This window comes from Argentina silus (assembly GCF_951799395.1).
Source record: "Argentina silus genome assembly, chromosome: 14".
In the NCBI taxonomy this organism is placed as follows: domain Eukaryota; kingdom Metazoa; phylum Chordata; class Actinopteri; order Argentiniformes; family Argentinidae; genus Argentina; species Argentina silus.
In genome coordinates this window covers 14,378,382-14,400,275 of record NC_139668.1, presented here as the reverse complement: position 1 = coordinate 14,400,275, position 21,894 = coordinate 14,378,382, and the positions used below count along the sequence as shown (strand labels likewise).

At 40.3% G+C, this 21,894-nt stretch overlaps 2 protein-coding genes across 2 annotated transcripts in view; one reads left to right on the top strand and one right to left on the bottom strand.

The window, feature by feature from the left end:
- cadm1b (cell adhesion molecule 1b) overlaps window positions 1–12,541 on the bottom strand; it is a gene marked incomplete at both ends in the record, with an annotated part of 110,796 nt that extends 98,255 nt beyond the window's left edge. The window contains one exon of the mRNA XM_083685472.1: window positions 12,466–12,541. Within this exon, the coding sequence (XP_083541598.1) occupies window positions 12,466–12,541 (76 nt within the window). The remainder of the gene's footprint in view (window positions 1–12,465) is intronic.
- A 4,581-nt stretch (window positions 12,542–17,122) lies between these two features.
- Window positions 17,123–21,894, top strand: part of ncam1b (neural cell adhesion molecule 1b) — a gene marked incomplete at both ends in the record, with an annotated part of 78,079 nt that continues 73,307 nt past the window's right edge. The window contains one exon of the mRNA XM_083684202.1: window positions 17,123–17,659. Coding sequence (XP_083540328.1) covers window positions 17,123–17,659 — 537 coding nt within the window. The remainder of the gene's footprint in view (window positions 17,660–21,894) is intronic.

The window sequence follows — 21,894 nt, the reverse complement described above, 5'->3', positions numbered from 1 at the left end:
CAAAAACATACAGGCTGGAGTTATTAACCATCAACAACAACACATACATGTATCTAATCAAGTGTGCAATGTCAGCGAAATGACATCCAATAAAACAACAAGATATGTTGATTGATGCCTGAGCTTGTAAATTAAGCCTGCGTCTTAGAGCTACACGTCTGCACCGGGACATAATCCAAAACCACAACCACGACTAACCTCCTTCACAAGTCATCACCTCAATATTGCACAAGCCATTCCAGCCCACTGCTTTATGCTGTGAAATGATTTAATTACCAGTCTGGGGATGACTCTGTGTCTTAAGCCCTCATTATCTGACAGTGTGCACATTGGTAGGGAGCTGGAACGTGTCAGATTTGTAGCACATTAAAGGCTAAATGGCGGTCTCTCCGGCCACATGTGGCAGGCAATCAGGCCGAGCCAGAGGATGCTCACACTGGCCGAATCACATCTTTTGATTTCCATTACTAAAAAAAACAAAACAGTCAAACAGCAGAGCGTGTGGGAGGAGTTGAGCAGTCAGAGGTCGCTCACTAGGCTGTGTTTATGCTCAGCTCTGGCACGCCACACTCTTTTTGTTGTAACACTTTAGTAAGGGGACACTTTAGCACTATTGTGTGGCTTATAACTGTTTAATAAGTAGCTAACTGGGAAATGTTGGGTATTGCTAGCCATTTTTTCAGGTTTTTCCATTCAGTTTTCATATTCTTATGTTATAAGCCATGTAGTAGTTGTCCAATGAGATGTGAATTCAGCAACCTCCCAATCACTGGCTGACATCCGGGGATTGAACCAGCGATCTTGGGGTTACTGGCTATCCTCACTAACCCCAAAGCCAACCTTGCCTCCAATAACATTGTTGTGTGTGTGTGTGTGTGTGTATGGGGGGGTGTCTTGAGGGGATCTACCTCTGTGTAGCCTACAATATTGTTGCTGGTACTGTTAGTAATTACTGTGCTATGAGTGTTGCTATTGTTTGTTGATCTATGGATCAACAAACCCTCCTATTAACCCCTTCACCCCCTCTACCCCCCTGTACAAGTTTCTGTCCTGTTAATAAAAAAAAAAATCTAGCATTGTGACTGCCTATGGCCCCTGGTCTGAGCATTGATTACTTTATCTTATGATGACTGATGGATAGATGATTCACTTACATATACGTACTTAAATGTATTTGTTGTAAGTCCCTTTGGATAAAAGCATCTGCTAAATGCCATAAATGTAAATGTAAATGTAGAACATGGATGGAGAACAAATAGTTAACTGAATTGTTGTAGGCTCGTTGAGCTGCGTCGTAAACCATGGGCGATTTCTTGACTTTCTTATCTTGTTGTGGATGATATGGTGGCTTGATGAAGTTGCTGTAATACCCTACCTATTCTGAGATAAATCACTGGATCGATGAACAGTGGAACTAATATATTATTCTTCCTGATGGTTAAATGTTCAGGAGGCAGGGATTGCTTCACTGTACACATAAATAGTTCAGTAGGTTAGAATATTTCCCATGTCCAAGATACTGTAAGTCTGTATCTTGCCTTCATGAACATCTGTATGGGCTTAGAGTGAGGCGGTATCCCATCCTCTAGAGGGAATTTGTAGTATAGTCGTCCCTGCAGTAGCAAGGTGGTAGTCCCTGCCCTCATATGGATGAGAAGGGCATCGGGTGATGGGTTACATGGGGAATAGTTACACAAAGTCTATGGTTCTGCTATCTGTTTTGGGGGGTTGATAGATGTATGGGCTCCCAGCCATGTAATGTACATGTATGTGTTGTAGTCCTTAATAACTCTCAAACTCTCAGCTCTCAAAAGAGCGGAGCTATCTACCTAATTGTATAACCATTTTAGAATAGTTAAACTGAGATGTGAGTGTTCCTGACAGAACTGGAGCAAGCTTAGTTCAGGCAGGATAGGCTGTGCTGGCTGTCTGTCAGATTTACACCAGAGGCAATCACATATGGTGGCTTATTTAAGACGTCAGTTTATACACCTCTGTGGAGCCTACAATGTTGTTGCTGCTACTGTTGTCCGTTACTGTGCTATGAGAGTGTTGCTACTGTTTTTGGTCCGACCATCATCTCCAACCTCCACCTGCGTTGGTTCTGCTCTGTCTGTATCTATCGGGGGTTGAGGTGTATGGGCTTGCTGCCATGTAATATACATGTATGTGTTGTAGTTGTTTATAAATCCCAGGCAGGGAGCTCTCAACAGAGAGGAGCCATCCAAACCTATTTGTATAACCATTTTATATTCAATAAATGGTTAAACTAAGACGTGAGTGTTCCCGACTGAACTAAAATGAAGTGTTACCAAAACAACATATTGTGGTGGGAGCAGTACCAGGGAAATTGGAGTGAGAGAAAAGGCCAGCAGTCCAGCCTCCACTCGCTCTGCGCTCCAGTGAAAATGTGCCCGCTCCACTACACTCACATGCTCTGCATATTAGTCACATTTGAACATTATCATCAGACGCATGCCCGGCATGAGACAAGATTATTCATTTACAACCAAAGCAACAGTGTTCCTTCAAAGATTGTTTGTGGGGATTTATCTACCTATTTTCTGTTTACAGACAAAATAACAATCTTGAGTAAAATCTAGAGTTAAAAACTGGATCTTCTCTGTGCTGATAGTGTGGGAAAGAAAGAAAGAAAGAAAGAAAGAAGGGTCAATTCTGAACAAAGGATTGTGAGAAGTGATTGTGAGAAGTGAGGACACTTATTTAACTGGCTGGGTGATTAGATGGCCTAGATACTGTATGATGAGGCCAGAATGGGAAGTTGGCCAGACATTTTGGCTGCACTAGCTAGAAAATGGGAATTACCTTTTTACAAACCAGTAGGAGACAGCAGCCACAGTCCATAAAACTATAGCTTTGCTGATGAATCAAGTAACCCTTCTCTTCATACAGGACATTGATGGATCATACAGTCAGGGATTTAAGATGACGTCAAGTGGCAAAGATGTCAAAGAAGAAAAAGAAAGTTAATTGGGATTTGAAAAACTAATTTGCTCCGAATGTTTTAAAAAAAAGTTTTCCATGTGTTTTTAGATTTATTGTTCATTGTCAAATGTATATCAGAGGAATATCAAAACAAAAATAATCCATTGCTCTTAACAGTCAGGCTTGAAATGATGAACAGTGATTTGCTTGTGCTCAGGGATCTATAATATGGTTAAAAAAAATTCCCCCGATGCTTCGTGAGCCTATTTAGATTATGCAAAGCTTTCCAACAGTTCTTTGAAAATCACTCGGGGAAAAATAGTCAAATTAGAAAGTTCTAGCATCTGTTAAAAAATAAACTAATCTAGCAGCATACTAATGGGAAGCATTCTGATTACGTCACTGTGCATTAATGCAATATGTGACATTGTGATAAGAGTCATGTTTTTGTTTGTCACTGTATCAGCAAATATTTATTGGAAAAAGAAAATACAGAACAAAAAAGAAAAGCTTAAATGTGAAGTGGTTCAAATTAATTGGCCAGGACAGCCAATTAAAACATGTAGGGAAATAAATTTAAAAAAACTAAAATACCCCCTTTGCATTTAAATTTACCTCTCTTAAAAAAGAAGAACCCTTTTAAGGATACGCCAAAAGGATAAAGCCAGGCAAACATTGTGCGTATTTAAAAAACGCAGATGATTCCAACCGATGACCGTGTCTCATACTACAAGACAAATTCTCCATGTCACACTGCCTTGATGTACACTGCACGAGCAGACCCAATGGCAGCTCTCACACTGGGCGATGTGACCGAGCCCCCTCTCACCCTCCCCTTCACCGTGTTTTCATTGCCAGGACAACAGCAGAAATGGTGCTGGCCACAAAATAGTAGGACATTTCAGCTGTAGCCATAGTCTTCTTATACACCAAGAAAACGCCCCAAAAACATAAGGAGTAGTTGGACACTATATTCAGGCGCGGACAGCAGGGGCTGTCTATTCTTACAAAATATTTAATATTTCTAACGATCATGTATACTCTTTTATCCCTAGATAGGCCTATAAAGGCACCTTTGGTCCTGTAAGAGCTTCACACGTTTTTCGTCAATGTCATGGTTCCAAACTGATCTAATTCTAATTTGAATGTGTTATGTATTATTCTATAAGTAGGGTCCCAAACGCAATTTGCTCGTTGCCATTAGTAACATTCTGGATTCTCATTGGTTGAGGCTCCTATATCGCTTCGGAGCACCGCTCACACTGCACTGAGTAAAGAGGAGCTGCCAGCAAATTCTGACATGTCAGAATTCAAATCGGACGTGATCGTGTCTTCTCTCCATGTCGTTTACCAACTCACATTATGCGAGTCAAGGCGTCAAGTTCACAGCCGATATGTAAATCCAGTCGTGAGATCTAAGCTCATGGCAAATTCGTGACTGAAATCGCGTAGTGTCTGCCCGGCTTAACTCTTTTTGGTTGAATGTTTTTGTCTCTCCCTTGGTCTAATGGTATACATTTGGATTTGGCATGCAGGAGACACGGGTTCAATCCCCACCTGTTACATGAACAAGTTAGTCCAGCTTCCCCAGGTCCAACCCAATTACCAAAGCTAAGATAGCCTTGCACTCTCAGGCTGGGGAAATCAGGCATTGCTCCAGCAGTGCCTTTGTCACCCAGACTGATCCCTGCTCACTGACTACACTCCTCCTGCCTGCTCAGCCACAACTCTATGCTAAATAAATCATTTACATCTCCCACTGCAGCCTATCTACATTTTCCAATAAAACTCTAAATTGATGGATGTCATCTAAGTGCTCACAGGCCATAACTCCTGCTGCTTTTCTAATAACAGTGTGTGTTTGGTTTTATTAGGTCTCGACACTGAGTATACTCTTTTCATGCCATCCCCAGGCCTGTACTGTTGACTTTTATTAATATCTATGCAAAAATCAGCAGAAAATAGGCCTTCATCTGAGGCATGCTGTACAATGATATTAATCTGTGGATGAGGCTTATGAGGTCAAGAACAAATTGTCATTTGTAAACCACAGTTCATGTAGAAAACAAAGTAACCTTGATTTCTCACTTCAGAGCAGAGGAAAGGTACCTCTGTTATTGCACTCTCATTCTGACTACCAAAGGAAGGTAACTAACTTGAAACATCTGATGAACTCGCTGTTGTTGACATAAGTATTTCATAAATGTGTATGCATTGCTTATGAATGTGTTGGGTAAGGCTTATTAATATTATAGTATTATAAATGTCCTTTCCTTCATATAAAGTGCTACCAAAATCGGCAACAAACTTGGTTTGGGTCTGACGCTCCAAATGTTAAATGACAGCCACTGCCATCATTGGAACAACAAATTAGTCTAAATAGCCCCTGTTGGTGAAAACTCTTTCCCATTAATTCTGTTTTAGACCCCTGTGAAGGGAAATCAATGGGCCTGACTTCGTGAAATTAAATTAACATTGTGGAGACGCCTCAGTGTGCAGAATGACTAAAGGACACACAGAAGAAGACTTGACACAAACTAAAGAAGAGGTGGTAATAGAAGGGGGGGGGGGGGGGGGGGTAATAGAAGAGGGGGTAATAGAAGAGGTGGTAATAGAAGAGGGGGGTAATAGAAGAGGGGGTAATAGAAGAGGAGTGCTCCCTACCTGGGACATGTTACAAAGGGATAAACTTGAGTGGCTACAGTGATAGCTATGAAAAGGACAGTTTGCAGCAGTTTTTAGGCTAACTCATGCTACAGTAATAAATCCCTTTAATCAAACTATATTCTTTTTTTGTCTAGTTGTCAGTAATTAGGCAGTAAGAATAGCATAAAAATACTTTTTAAAGGTGCAAACTTAAATTAGTTTTTCAGCCAAATGGCTGGCCTGCCACTATTTGTTTTGGCATAAAGTTGTGATATTGAGTTGAGTTCAGATTTACAGATTTGATAGTTTGGCAGCAGGCTTACTTTTTCTTTTACTTACCTTGTTAAGTACAAACCGACAGCCATTAGGGAGCCCATGGATCAAGCCCATATTTCCTCTCATACATTTACCTGTCATCTTGGAGGTAAGCAATGTGACTTTGAGTTCTCCACTTCCATTAACTGTATTGCCTCTCTATCCCTCTGCAGCACAGTTGCCCACAGTGTGAGAAGTAATCAATGGGCCTCTGGGTTTGGGTGAATGAATATTATTGCTTGGGTTGCACAGTCCTGATTCAACTGACAATGACAGATTAGAGAACTGTGTCGGCGAGTAATTAAGATGGTTCCATCGTCAGGCTGATAACTCAAGAGTCTGATGCCACAAGGCTGGCAGCACTATTATGTCAGACAACAGCCCTTTTTTCATGTAATCATCACAAATATGATCTTATATTTGACCTTGTGAAATCTGATTTGACTCAGTGTCTGATCAAACCCTAATGAATAAGTCATAAACCGATTTCAAAAGCACATTCACAAATAGTAGTATATGCACTTCCAACTTATTTGCCAGGTAAACAGTTGGTCAGTGAAAAGAAAACACTCACACACTGGTGAATGTTTCCAAGTAGTTTATTGGAAGATTTCGAGCAATAAACTACATGAGAGAATTCAACAGTGTGCAGGTATTTTCCCTCTCTATATCCACAAATTGCAGTGTTTACATAATGAAGGACCTTATCTGGTGAGAGCCCTACTATGACTGCACTTTTTATAACAGGTATGTACTACATTCAAAATTACAAAGTTATGGAGTAAGTGATACAATAAATAGCTACACCGTATAACTTGTACTTGTATTGCGACTGTTGCTGTAATTTACAAAATACATGGTTGAGTGGATGAAAGGGCAATGAAAGGAGGGAAGCTTGAACGCTAACCTACATTCTACAGTCGTTTATTGTGTATTAAAGGACGACAGAAGCTAGTGGAAAATAATATGTAGTGAATCAGAATTCAACCACCTGGATCGGAAAATCTGTGGAACCTTTACAGACAAATCACGAGTTTGGGTAGGCGGGGCTAAGAATGGTACAAATCTCTAGAGCTAGTGCAGACAGCTAACATGTTAGCTAATAATTTTGTGTCCGGGGGAGATGTTGATGATAAAGCACAACTAGACTCAGAAGAAGTATGATTAAAGGTTAAAGTCTAACTGCTTACATTTAGGCAATAAGCCATTAAACATTTAAGCGTAGGCAAGAAGTCTAAAATACAGAAGAATGGTTACAGTAAGGGTTAGGCGGTTAGGATAACAAAGATTTAACCACCAGGCATGTGAATCTCAGTAGGTATTTTATGATCTCCATCATATATCTTGACCTCCATCATATATCCTGCAAATCTGCAAATTTCCCTTTATGCTGGGAAAGTAGTATGCCTTTCCTGCCCTCAATGTCCATAGCAACAGAGAACAGCCATTCTGTAAACAGCCATTCTGGTTTCGATAGGTTAGCTTGACACCCATTACATGTTGAACAGCGGTGATATTTAGATAAGCGTAGAAAGTGATTATTGTTCTTTCCTAGCACTTCTACAATTCACCATTTGGGGCACAAAACATTCACCTACAACTAAATTACCTACCAATGCTTTCTGCTTGGAGATCAGGCTGATAATCTGATGCACTGGCCATTTAAGAGTATTTACCAGATCTGTTGAATGTGGTGTCCCCACTTACCCAGCCCTCTCCTCTGCCAGCATCTGTAGGCCTACAGCTATCCATCGACTGAGAAGTCTCTCATCCAGAAAGCTGGATCTGTACAAGTCATCGATTAGAGATTCTCTCTCTATCACAGACACTATGGGCCGCGTATCCTGCAGATTGATCAACAGTTATCTAGGCTTAGGGCTGTGGATGCCAGGGATGGATACATCAACTGCATGCAAGCCTTAAGGTAGCCAAGGACATTTAAAACATAACATTACCCTGCTACCATATTTCTTTCAAGGTTTTGACTATTTCCTTAAACTCCTTATTTGATTCAAGGTTTAACTGAATAACAAAAATGACAAAAGACACCCTGATGGAAGATATGATTCTGATGTGTGCTGTTTTATGCTAGTGTCACAAGGTGGATCCTCGTCCACCCGAGATTCGAACACAACACACTACAACATAGCATGACAAAACATACTTTTGTAGCTAGCGTACTGGCCATCTCCCTACCAACACCATGGCATTGGTTGGGCAGGAAGACAACATCATTGCGCAATGTCAACTTAGCCATCCGCTACACTAGCAGTAAGACAATGTGTCGTGATAAAGTCTGTGTTGGGCTAGCAACCTGTGACTGTACCATGTTTTTTTGTTAAACACTCTGTTAAACACGCACTGCAGTAAAACCGCCTCATCCCATGTCTCCATTTACGAGGTGCTGGGTTGCTGTGACTGGCTCCACAGTCCATCTCTCTTAATGGTGTGCTGTGATTGCTCCATCAGCCATACTAATGTGCACTCCATGCCCTCGCAAAACAAAAACATTGCTTTTTCATTTTCTCATGGTGGAGGGAGAATTGGCAGAACCAGGGCAACATGGACAATAAAGTGAGATCCCAGAGATCCAGGTCACACAGAGAACAATGTCATATTCATACCAGCAGACAACACTCCTCCTCCTCGTTATCATTATCACTGAGCTGGCATGAATGGAGTCTGCTGTCCCCACAATCATGAAGAGCACCGCCACCAGTCTTTTACTCCTAATTGACTGTTTACTACACTTCGACGTCCACGGATTAAGAGTCTCCAGTATTTAATTCATTAACATTGTAGTGGACAATTCCTTCCATATTAATGTTTGAAGGAATGATTCAAATTCCATACACAAATAACTCAAAGTAAATAGGATGTGAAAAAACCAAAGGGCCTTCTATGCAGACAGGACTGAGTTCCCCAGCTGAGGCTTGCAGGCAGACTTGAAGGCTAGATTGGAAAGCATACAAGGTCAGATGTAGACATACATTCTCCAGGCTTCTCTAGACCTCTCTCACCCCACTGGCTGCATTCGCCCTGTTTGATTTGGCAAGACACATACTGTACAACAGCGAAACCTCACCATTCATGCTGACCCCTAATTACACCGCTGCAAGATCCTCTTCCCCTCAGGTCTATGGATGAATGGTCAGCAAGTGCTAACTGAGGGGAAATTGAGGGTGAACAAACACGCATGGCCACAAGGCCACACATGGCCACACACACACACACACACACACACACACACACACACACACACACACACACACACACACACACACACATATAATTAAGACAGCTTCAGACAGCTTGGAATGTACTGTCCTTGGTCAATTACTAATGATAACAACAAAACTACTGCAGCTAATTCTCTTTGAAATGCAGCTGCCAGATATTCTTTCACAAGTTGCACCAAGTAGAGCTACCTCCCTGTAACAGTAACATCAGCTGCCACCACAGAAAGTAGTGCTGTTGGTTATTAAGGGGTCTAATGTAAATTCATGGTTATTAAGGGGTCTAATGTAAATTCAATGAGCTATAATTTCAATTTATTTAAATAGAAGAGTATATTATTGTTACAAATGATTGTTACAAATTATTTTAATAGAAGAGTATATTATTGTTACAAATGATGTCATGAACCCAATGTAGAGGGAATGAAATTACAAATTTCCCTAGCTGGCACATGGGCCATTAGCAGGGGTGTTAAATTTAACTTGAAACAGGATAAGTGCATTTCACTACAGGTGGTGACGGCTGAGCCACAGTAGTCCCACATATCAATTAATGGTGCTGTGCTTATCTTTACTAATCTGCCAGACCTGTGTGAACAATTACTTGTAATACTCTCAAATACTTGTTGTGTTTAATGGACAGGATTTGCACTTTTTGACTATTCCATTGGTTTCATTGTGTCGGGCAAACTCAATCAGCTAAATATTCAAAATGATTTGAAATACCACTGCAGAACCACTAGACAGCTGCGTACAGGATCAGGAGTCCCTAACAAACAGCCTGACTTAATAGCACAAAGCCAGTTAAAGTACAGTCTCAGGGCAAAGCACCGCACACAATAATATAGAGTTACATCACTCTGTTTCAAAGCCCTCCATGTACATTGAAGCCAGTTGTCTTCAGTCACAATCCATATCACACTTTTCAAAACTGTACGGCAAACGTAAGCAAAATAACGACTGTTTCCTTTGTTTCTGCGAGACCCAATCTCCCACAGCACTACCTAAAGGCGACAGGCTGCATTGATCAACTTCTGCATCACTCAGTGCTGTTGAATGAGAGCTCAAGCTGACAATAAGAAGCATTATGCAACCTTCTGAAATATCACGATCAGATCGCAGATGATTTGTGTTATAATAGAGGAGGCCCCGGGAGAGAAACAGAGAGATATACTGTTACAGTTCAAACAAAAGCGTTCTTTTTTTAACATTCAACATGTTATCTAAGCAGTTCATCACAGTAATGCCTCTGTAAAAACAGCTTTTCCCTCCAATATCATTTACAAGATCCTTCTATATTCATTTTAAATCTTTATGATCTAATCTCTCCCTGTCTTTCCTTTCTCTTGCAGTCTTTGTTATGAACCACCCGGTCTTGATTGGCAAACACCTGCCCAGTACATCAAAGCAATATCTAGTCAGACTTTGTCCCTATATTGTGGTACTCTACTATCATTGTAATCTAATATTGAAACATTACCTGGGAATATCAAATCAAAACCTGTCCAACTGTGTTCCTGATGTGAATGGAAGTTATGAAAGAATAGTTGTCAATGACTGTGGGCTGCAGCTCTGTTGAGCCAGAATCTAAGCTCTAAGCTATGGTGCCACTCTCGCGCTGCCAATGGCTGCTGCAATGACAATCAAACAAATGAAATATCCTTTCTTTCTTGGCTTGGAATTTTATAACCCCACAAAAGACACATTCATCTTCAAATATTGCAATGCTTAGCATACTCTATGATGAGTTATTGTGCACCCTTGTATATTGTGGTATTCAACAGAGAGCTTGATTACTGTGTAAGAATAAGTACCAGGAGAGAGAGAGGGGGGGAGGGGTCTCTTAAATACAGTAAATGCAATTCAAACATGCACATAGCATGCACACACACACACACACACACACACACACACACACACACACACACACACACACACACCCACCCACCCACTCACCCACTCACCCACCCATCCCCCCCCCCACACACACACACACAGGGGTCTAGGGAAATATAGGGTACATGTGTTTACTTGAACAAAGTCTAACTGACAGGCTCAAATCATTAAACCCATGAAAATAATACAGTTTAGCTCGTGGACCTGTTGATACCGAGATGCAGATCTAATCAAGGAACGCAACCCAGAGCAACATTAGGGATAGACCTTCACAGAATAACAAACCAAGCAGTGCAAACACTGTAGCCGGTAAATTGTTTATTATCCTACAAGTCATTGCAATATAAAAACAACCCTTTAATGATAACCATTTGATACAACTGTTGCAGGACTTGATGTCTGCAATGATTGCAATTTTCTACTCTAAAATGTATAACAAGATGTTTGGCTAGACAACATCTAACTGTTATGAGATGGTCGTAATTGAATGCTGAGCAACATATCTCGATACATAGCAATCTACATAATAGGACATTTTTTGTCGCAAACAATTTGTCAGCGCACCTCTGTTTATGGTGAAATGATTTGCGAACTGTCAGGATTTGAACTTCATTCCAAAGGGGATAACGGGTCCCCGTCCGTCCGTCCCCATAATCACGGAGTAGTCTATACAATGTCAGCGATAATGTGGATAGCCTATAAAGGATCTTTCAACCTCAATAACAATAATTGTACGTAGGATGTGGGAAGTGGGTAGCCTATAGGCTATGCTCCGAAACCTGTTCACCGGAGTCGGGCAGAGGACACACTGACGTTTGAGTATACCGTAGCTGCATTGCGTGTTTTCCATAGCGCATTAATGCAGACCTCAGATTTGACAGCTAATCGAGAAATTGAAATTGAATGTTTGGAAGTGTGGGCATTTCAATAAAATGAGAGAAACCATAACATACGTGAATTTACGTTGGATGACGAAACATTGCCGGTGGAAATTATGTCGCACCAGAAGTTACAGTGGCCGCTTATTTGATTTTGTACACATCATTATTTGGTTGAAATGAACACGGTGCTTATTTTCTCCTGTAGGCTATTCATATTTCAGACTTTTGTAATGTAACATAGCCCGCTTTCATCTACTCCAAGCACTTTTTGTTCATAAAAAAACAACAGTCCATGTGGCAATCCACAAGTTATTATCGGTCCCTTTACATTATTGGCATGATCATTGTTTGATAGGAAACATTTGATAGTATTAGACACAACAGACATAAATGATTAAGTATAACCAGCAAAGAGACGATGCTGAGATTTACGAGAAGCTCGTGCGCATCCTGTGCCAACCAAACTCAAGTTGCACGAATGTTCCCCAGCCACTCCATCAGCTCTGACAGTTCTTGTTGCAAAAATACATAATGAGAAAACCTACCTTTCAGAAGAAACGCCGCTGAAATAACGAAAACAGAGAGAGAAATAGTGAGAGATCCGTTTCCCGTGATCGCCATGTTGGACACCTGCTCGAGACTGGCGGCGCTAAATCACCTAGATACGGCCATGGGATGAGAAGCGGAGGGAGGGTGTAAAAGGGACTTTTCTGTCAAATAAGGCTGCGTGGTATTCTCTGCCTATATGTGCACCCAGTGTGTATTTGCAAATAGATTCTTAGACAGTGGTTATAGGTTAGCACATTTCCATACTGCATAAATGACGAATGTTTTTTCGGGTTATGCTTAGGCTATATTTCCCCACTAATAGCCTACTTCTCATCCAAATAATACATATTTACAAGAAAGCTTTTTTTTTTATTCGTGTATAATTTTAAACTTCAACAAGTTTTGTTATAAACCAACATAAACCAATTTCATAATTTAATAATCAGACATCTTTCGTTGGCTTTTTTATTAGGCTACTTGATATTGCATGTCTCTAAAAGCAGTTAGCAGGCTAATACCCGAACCAATATTGTTGCATAAACACAAAGGCTGAAAATATCACATTTCACTGAAAAAAATATTTACATACATGTTGTATCAGTTAGCATCAAGCAAAGGAGTTCACATGCAGTAGCGCCCCCTGCGTTATTAGAGCGGAGCACATAGTCACGAATCATGATACTCAATGTTACAATCAGTATTGTTATCATGAAACCCACGTATTACTTTTATAATTAAGGGCATATTTTCAATGCATAAAAATGCAAAGTGTGTCTGTGTCTGTGTGTTTATGCGTGCGTGCGTGCGGCGTGTGTGTGTGTGTGTGTGTGTGTGTGTGCGCGTGCGTGGGAGTGAGAGTGAGTGAGTGAGTGAGAGAGTGAGAGAGTGTGTGCCATGTATGCATTGAAAGGCTGAGACAATCGTTTTGCATATAAGTAGGCAAGATGTAATAATAACTTTCACCAATTTGGTCTCCATCATCACAGTTCCTTTCAAGAGACTCTCCCTTCTTGTCATCAGCCTATGTGCTGTGCCTCTCAGCTCGCTGCCTTGTTTTCCTCTCCTGAGTCCAACCCTAGTAATAGTGTCACAAGTATTGAAGTGTGCATGATAATGTTTGAATCTCATGTCCCGTTTTATAGCGTCAAAAAAATCCTGTCAATCCTCATTCCATGGAATGAGGAGATAGCATTTAGAACTTCTCTCCGGCGCCTGAGTCATATCTAGCACTACAGATTGAATTCCTCACATCAAATTCATTTCTGATGTCATTATCCGTGGCAGCTCGCCCAGCTCTGCCTGTCACTCACACTACAAGGTGTTTTCGTGGAGCTGCTTTGTCTTCTGCTAAATAAGTTGATGGGGAGATGTCAGGGATCGTATTGTTGTAAACCTCTGTAATCATGCATTTACTTTAGGTTGACCTTTTCAGAAATATTTGTGTTGATTTATGGAATATTTACTTCTATGTTTTTCAGAGTTACTGTCCAATGCTAGAACGTCGGTAGGATGAAGATGTGTGAACGGACACATACATGTACGGTTGGAAAGACCTAGGCAGTTGTTTTTGCACCCACAATGCCCCACACTCTTTTGTTGTTCCTGCTCCTTTCTCACTTTTGCAGTTCTGCAGGCTCAGTCCACTGGTGTATGGCTCTCCTCTCCTCATGAGAATAGATAGGGTTCCTGGGTCTCTCTGAGGAGCCGGCTACTGTCTCTCCCGGAGCAGGATGAATAATGGATGTGAGTGGATCAGATGACTGAGCCTCTTGATGTGGGTCCTCTGTAGTAATGACCAGCCCCAGTCCACTGTGTGTGTGTGTGGGTGGGTGGGTAGATGTGTCTGTGTGTGTGTGTGTGTGTGTGTGTGTGTGTGTGTGTGTGTGTGTGTGTGTGTGTGTGCGCGTGCAGTATGTGCAAGTTTACATGGCATTTACTATATTTCAGAGACCCTCCCTATCTCTCTCTTGCAATGGTCCGCATTCTTATACTGTAATAAATCTCTCTGTTTGTGTGTGTGTGTGTGTGTGTGTGTGTGTGTGTGTGTGTGTGTGTGTGTGTGTGTGTGTGTGTGTGTGTGTGTGTGAGTGTGGATAGAGTCAGAGGGTTATCTCTTTAGAAATTAGGCAAACAGAGTGAACAGAGATTAGTATGTTATGTTGATTATCCCAATCATGTTGATGCAGTCCAGTCAGAGGAGAAAAGCATTTACAGGAAAAATTTGAGTAGGAAGAGAATCATACACCACACCAACCTCTGATTAGAAATGCATAAATTAAGTTTTTGTTGTTGTTGTTGTGGTATGAAATCAATCAAATAAACAGAAATTGAATTATTTGAGCTGGTAATTTATTTAAACAAACCATTAACCTTGGACACTAGGGCTGTATAGGTTAATCGAACATATTCAAGTTGAGAACTGATTCTTGAAAAAATTGGCTTTGCTTTGCTTTGGCTTTGCTTTTTACACATTTTTGAAATAATCAGATTTCTATATACAGTGTCAGACCAAGGACCAAAGAACAAAGAAGTTAAAGAGTGAATGACATGTAGCCAAGTAAACACAGGTGTTGTATAAAGGAACCTTGATTCAAGAAATTAGCGTAATTAATTTTGTTCAACTATGGGAATGGGTATGGCACCCTTTTACTCCAGCGCTTAGGCACCACCACAAGGTTTCTTGTCTAGAAATGTTTAGAAACCTAAATTGCCAGGTGAAAGATGTTTACTACTTACAGATTAATCTGTAGATTAATCAACTAATAGGAACAATGAATCAATGAATCAATGTTTTTTTAATCGACTGTCAGCCCTAATGGAAAGATTTTCCATCCGTTAAAAAATGTAAAAATAATTATGGAGTTTAGTATGAATTAATTTAATACAAATAATTTATTTAGACCCACAAGAGACCCCCATTAGTAGAGAAACAGAAAACAGGGCTCTTTGAAATTAACTGTACATTTTCTCATGCTTAAGCCATATAAGTAGGTTGGCGAAGCATAATGAATTTGTTGAATAGAATTAAAGGCAGGATATTGTTGAGAAACTTTGCAGGTGTCTCTGCATGAAATGTATGTCTACCCATGATCACATCATCCATTGTGGCGAATATGTTAGACAAGCATCAAACTAACATCCACATGGAAAACATTTTGGTCAGATTTTAAATGCCCATATGCATCCATGATTGGTAATTAAAACAAGTTTAAAAACTGAACCTAACCCTAACTGTGGTTATCTCTACATTCAATAGTTGTCTATCATGATAGAACTCCAAGCTAAACTAATTTAAAGAGGCTCTCTCTTATTTCCCACTGCTTTTTTCAAAAGCAGCCCATTATTCTGGTTAATTCAAATGTAAAAGTGTGATTGAAAGGTCAAATGCTTCCTGGGCATTTATTAATTGGTTAAATTTGCATGAGAAAATTAGCTCTATATATAATGAGGCATCATAAGAAAGAATACTTTAAGTATGCCATATTTACAGCCACATTTGCACAAACCAATTTGTGAAGGACCACACACAACCGTGGCCTCAACCTGGTTTGCTCCACTGTCATCATTGTTGGAAACTGACTGCCACTGATCTCACTATCTCTGACCACCAAGCCATTATCTTTGATGTTGACATTCCCACTCCTGACACGAAGCAAAAACGCACCATCAAGTTCCAGAACCTCTAGACCATCAACACTGACTCTCTCCCTGCCTGTGTCTCTGAGTCCATCTCTGACTCTCCTCCCCCAACTGAGTCAGACTCCCCTACAGAACTGGTGAAGTTCTACAACAACACTCTGTCCACCTGCCTGGACCAACTAGCCCCCATGAAGACCAGGTCAGTGTCATTCACACACTCCACCCTCTGATATGCCCCAGAGCTGCGTCAACACAAATCTAGAGGATGTCAACTTGAGCGACTCTTCAAGAAAATCTGTCTCACTGTACATGCAGATGCCTACAAACAACACCAGCAGCTGTACAGAGATGGTCTCCAAAGTGCCTGCTCCTCCTACTACTCTGATGTCATTCAGTCAGGTTGTGGTAATCCCAGAGTACTGTTCAGCACTATTAACATATAACCATATTAACCAATGGACAATCTCTCTCACTCATTCACCACTGACAAATGCAACTTGTTTTTGTCATTCTTTCAAACCAAGATCGAAAAAATCTATAACCAGACGGCCACCTCTGCCTTGCCTGAGATAGACTCTGACATCTCTCTCACAAACAGCTCCTTCTCCAGTTTCTCTGAAATCACCACCTCTGACCTTGCAAAGGTGGTTGCAGGTATGAAGACACCAACCTGTGCCTTGGACCCAATTACATCCACCTTGGTAAAGGCCTGTCTCCCTCCGCTCATCATCAAAGCTGTCTACTCCTCCCTCTCAACTGGTAATGTGCCCCCTGCTCTAAAACTTGCTGCTGTCACCCCCATACTTGGATTGGAACTGGACGGCCCCAACAACTATGGACCCATCTCAAACCTCCCTCTCCTGTCCAAAATATTGAGTGGAGTTGCCAGAATATTGAGTGGAGTTGCCACCTCCCAGATAAAAATCTACCTGGACTCCAACAACCACTACAAGTCATTTCAGTCTGGCTTCTGATCCAAACACAGTACTGAAACAGCGCTCCTAAAAATCACAAATGATCTACTGCTCTCCGCTGACGCTGGATCCCTCAGCATCCTCATCCTCTTTGACCTCAGTGGCGCTTTTGACACCATCGACCAGTCAATCCTCAGCCCTCATCTGTCTCACCATTACCGGTACTGCTCTGAACTGGTTCACCTCCTACCTCTCTGACAGAAGTCACTATATCTTCATCAACAACTGCAAGTCCAACACAGTCACTGTCACCCAAGGAGTGCCTCAAGGTTCACTGCTTGGTCCTCACCTCTTCATCCTGTATGTGCTCCGTCTTGGACAGATTATCCGTCGCTATGGTGTCCAGTTCCATTGCTATGCTGACGACACTCACCTCACCACCAAAACTATCACTCCAGCCACTCAATCCACCCTTGCTAACTGTCTTGCTGACATCAAGTCCTGGGTGCAATGCAACTTCCTCAGACTGAACTGCAACAAATCAGAAATCATACTTGTTGGCCCAAAGTCCCTCACCCACTCTACCAAACACTTCACCCTCAACATTGATGGCTTCACAGTCTCCACATCAAGTCAGGTCCGTGTCTTTGTGAAATGTCAACAGAGCACTGAGCGCACCCCGAAATGTTACTTTTAAAGAATTTTCATTTAATTCAGCTCCTGTCACCTATATTTAGATTTTTGTGATCCGCGGAAACAACTTAAAGATGACCAACACAATCTGTAAAATCCTCAAAAGTTGCTGCGAGACAGTGGCACTACTCTGTCCACAGTGCTCGGTGCTTATATTCAAATGTGTTAGGTTACGAAATCCGACTTCTTGGATCAAATGTTAATGATATGTTAGAGAAATACCCCACTGAACTATTCACAACATGAATGATCATATTGTTTTGGTAAAATGTATTTTATAACATTAGGAAGTGACATTTCATCACCAAAGCGTGTTTTCTCTCACTCTGGGCAGAGTGGGTGGACACCCTACATTTTGAATGTGACGAAATAAAAGCAGGGAATTCCCTCTCAGAGTCACAGTGAGGTAACCATGACATCAGACACAATGACAGGGTTAAGCAAAGATTGTATAGTTCAATGGAGATAGCCAACTGAGATTCATGTGTGAATAATTTCTCCAACAACACACAGAATGTTAGTTTTTTTGTAAATTTGTTATTGCTATTTTGTTAATATTTTTGCTATTTTGTAAATGTTTTGTTAATAATTGCTTATATATTGTTTTTTTTTATACTGTTTTTTATGTCCAATGTGCCAACCTCACCAAGTCTATTTCCTGTATGTGCAAATATACTTGGCCAAATAAAATAATTCTGATTCTGATTCTGAAAACACATTGATTCACAAATCTTTAGCCATATTTACAAATCTTTTATGCATGTATTAATACAATGGTTTACAAATACAAATAAAGAGGTGTTTGTGCACCAGAGTTTTAAAGTTATTTAGGGCCACTAGTATTATCTAGGTGAAGCATACCTTGAAGACTATTCCATGCCCCTGATGCACAATATGAAAAGGCAGACTTGCCTAACTCTGTGCCATGTAGACGTCAGGATTATGCACTGCTCAGGAGTCTAGATTATTGTAGAGTTTTGTATTTGAGAGTACTTTATAAAAGCAGAAAGATGTCATCAGGTGTGAAAAGCAGTGTAGTTTTATCCTGACTTAATTGGGTCTTGTATGTATTATTCATTATTTCTCTATATATATTGCTTTCTCTCTCTCTCTCCCTCTCTCTCTTTGAAAGACCTGTACGTGAAAGGTAAAAAGGAAAGTTTCAATGAAGTGATTTAAATTCAAAGTGTTTTTTTTAAACTCTTAATAAATCCACAAAAATAATAATGACATTACATACATAATGTCTCTACAGTGATCTATTTTGGAAAAGTTGTCGTACAGATCAAACCAGAGACAGAGCCACAGAGATTTTGTATTGTTTGTATGATGTTGTCTGATACAGTAGATTGTTATCTATGATATGAGCACAGTTGTTTAATAATACACAGTCACATAAATAGCCTCAGCTGCTTAGGTCTTTAAACGGTATTTACACATTTGATTAGTATTTCTTTGTTATTTAACCTTTATTTTAATTGGGAGTCCCATTGAAACCAAGGTCTCTTTTACAACGGAGCCCTGCATACACACCGTTTACAACCATACATAATACAAATTTAAAAACAACAACATCATAAAACACAATCAAGAAAAACAAACACATTTTTCAACAAAGAGGTAATTAATCAAAACTTTAAACTGCCCAGTGGCACCAGAGTAACCAGCTGAAATGTTCTCTGAAGATTGTTCCAGTAGTGAGGTGCACCACAACTAAAAGCAGATTTAGCCAATTTGGTGGAGACCCAACCAACTCTGAGAACGAGTTAGGTAATTGATGTTCTTGAATTTCAATAATGACGTTAGGTAAGCCGGGAGTTTATGCAGTATGGCTTTATACACAAAAAAGGGTGTAATGAAGAGATCTATGGGACTTTAACGAGGTCCAGCCAACCTTGTGATAAAGTATGCAACGATGAGTATTAAAACTATCACCTGTGATAAAGCGAAGGGCGCTATGGTAGATGACATCTAAAGGTTTAAGAGTAGTGGCTGCTGCACTTCGGTAGATGACATCACCATAATCAAGCACTGTCATGAAGGTTGATTGCACAATCTGCTGTCTGCTGTTCAGGGAAAGGCAAGATCTATTCCAATAAAAGAAGGCCATCTTAAATCTTAGCTTTTTAACAAGCTTATCCGTATGTTTTCTGAACATCAAGTCTTTGTCAAACCAAATGCCCAGGTATTTATTAGCAGGGACACGCTCAATGGGGCATATGCATGCCCCATTGAGTACATATGCATAAATCAGATAAATTTTTCTGTGATTTGGGAAATAACATATATTTTGTTTGTCCAGCATTAAGCACCAACCTCAGCCCAACAAATGCTCTCTGCAGGACAGCAAATGCAGACTGTAGCTCAGAAGGAGCCTGGTCAATCGTGGGGGCAATAGCATATACAACAGTGTCATCAGCATATAGATGCAGGTTACAATTATTTACAGATAATCCAATATTGTTGATGTAAATAGTAAAAAGAACTGGTCCAAGAGTTGATTCTTGTGCAACACCCTTTGTTATGTCCAGAAAACCTTATTTAACACCATCAGTTAAGACACAGTGTTCTGTCTGTTAAATAATTTTCAAACCTTCTACATGAAGCCTGATCCAGGCCTATTTCAGACAACCACTGAATTCGTAGGGATGATTTACTGTGAACTGTCCAACGTGATCTCATCAATCATTTGTATGATATTGTACAAAAATAAAGTAAGGTAAAGATATTTATATGTGACCTCTGTGTAAGCATCTTTCGACTTAATGGGTACATTATTTATGTACGCTATTGTAGAAATGATTGATGTTTAGGTTCACTCTAGCTGTATCCATATGTACTGTATGTCGCACTGATGTAAACATCTTTACGCAATGGTCAAAGGCAAAGTCAACCATGAGAATGGCAATATTCACAAGACATTTTACATCCCATACTGCTTTAACATTTAAGACAAGGGGAACACTTCTCCCCACTGACCCTGATTACACACAATTGTTAACTGTTAAGTTGTTTAACTGCCTTAAGGGACAGGGTTTTTGTATTAACAATGTTAATACAACGTGGGTCTTTCTAAAATGTCCATGGGGAGAGATTGGTTATCTACTGCAAATGATTTGGGCCTGTGAAAAATTAAGGCAGCGGTGGCTGGATATTGATGGCATTTTTCCACTAGAAACCGTGTCCCACTCGAGACTTTGTTTGGGCCCAAGCACTGGTGTTTTTCTTTGTGTGTCTTGAGGAGAGCAGGGAGGAGGAAACTATTGACGTAGTCAGAAGCGTGTTTCCAAGAGATTTTCACCCTCAAACCAGCATGACTACTTGTAACTGAAACAATAAATCTGTCAATAACTAGAAATCTCCAGCAAATTTTTTCGTAACATGAGCAAAGGAGTTGTGTGGTTGGATGTGAGACATTTATTTAGCTTGTAAATGTGAAAATTAGCATACATTGTTCAGTTAACTGCTAATTGTTCAGTGAGATTACTCTTTCAGATGTTCTTCACAGTTTTGTGTTTGTGTTTGCTCTTATATGATACTGCCATTCATAATCGCATTGGTATAATACAATAAAACATATATATGAACAATTAATGTCAATATTCAAATGAAGGAAATATCACATTAAAATATGTCAAAATAAGCATGCAAATCATACAGAGGTGATAAAACATGTTAAAATTTCATAATGGATCATGGTATCATTGCCTCTCACTGACTATACATTTTAGGAGTCATTACGACTGGTAACACCAAGGAAATCACATGCTAAAAAGACAGCCTGGGTGGTTTGCCTAGCCAATTACAATGTGATAGTGGCTGGGCTCAATGCAGCCCACAATCAATTAGTCCAACATCAAAATGTACAGTGACATTTTCCCTTAATCACTCGGGAGAGCAATGAACCAGACATGAGATCAATGCAAATGAAGGAGGCCCAGCATCACGGCGAGAGATATGATGAGGCGTCGCAATCGCCCTCATTACAATAACTAATCTGCACATTGAATTATTCAGCTCACAGCCACCATGAGATGGACGACTTGTGTTTGAAAAGTGACCCTAATTATCCCAATCTTTTATTAACAATTGTGTACTCCCCTGTAATTGTGATCTGAGAAGGTGATGTTGGCAAATACCTTGTGAGACGTATTATTATAACATCATGCATAATGCTCC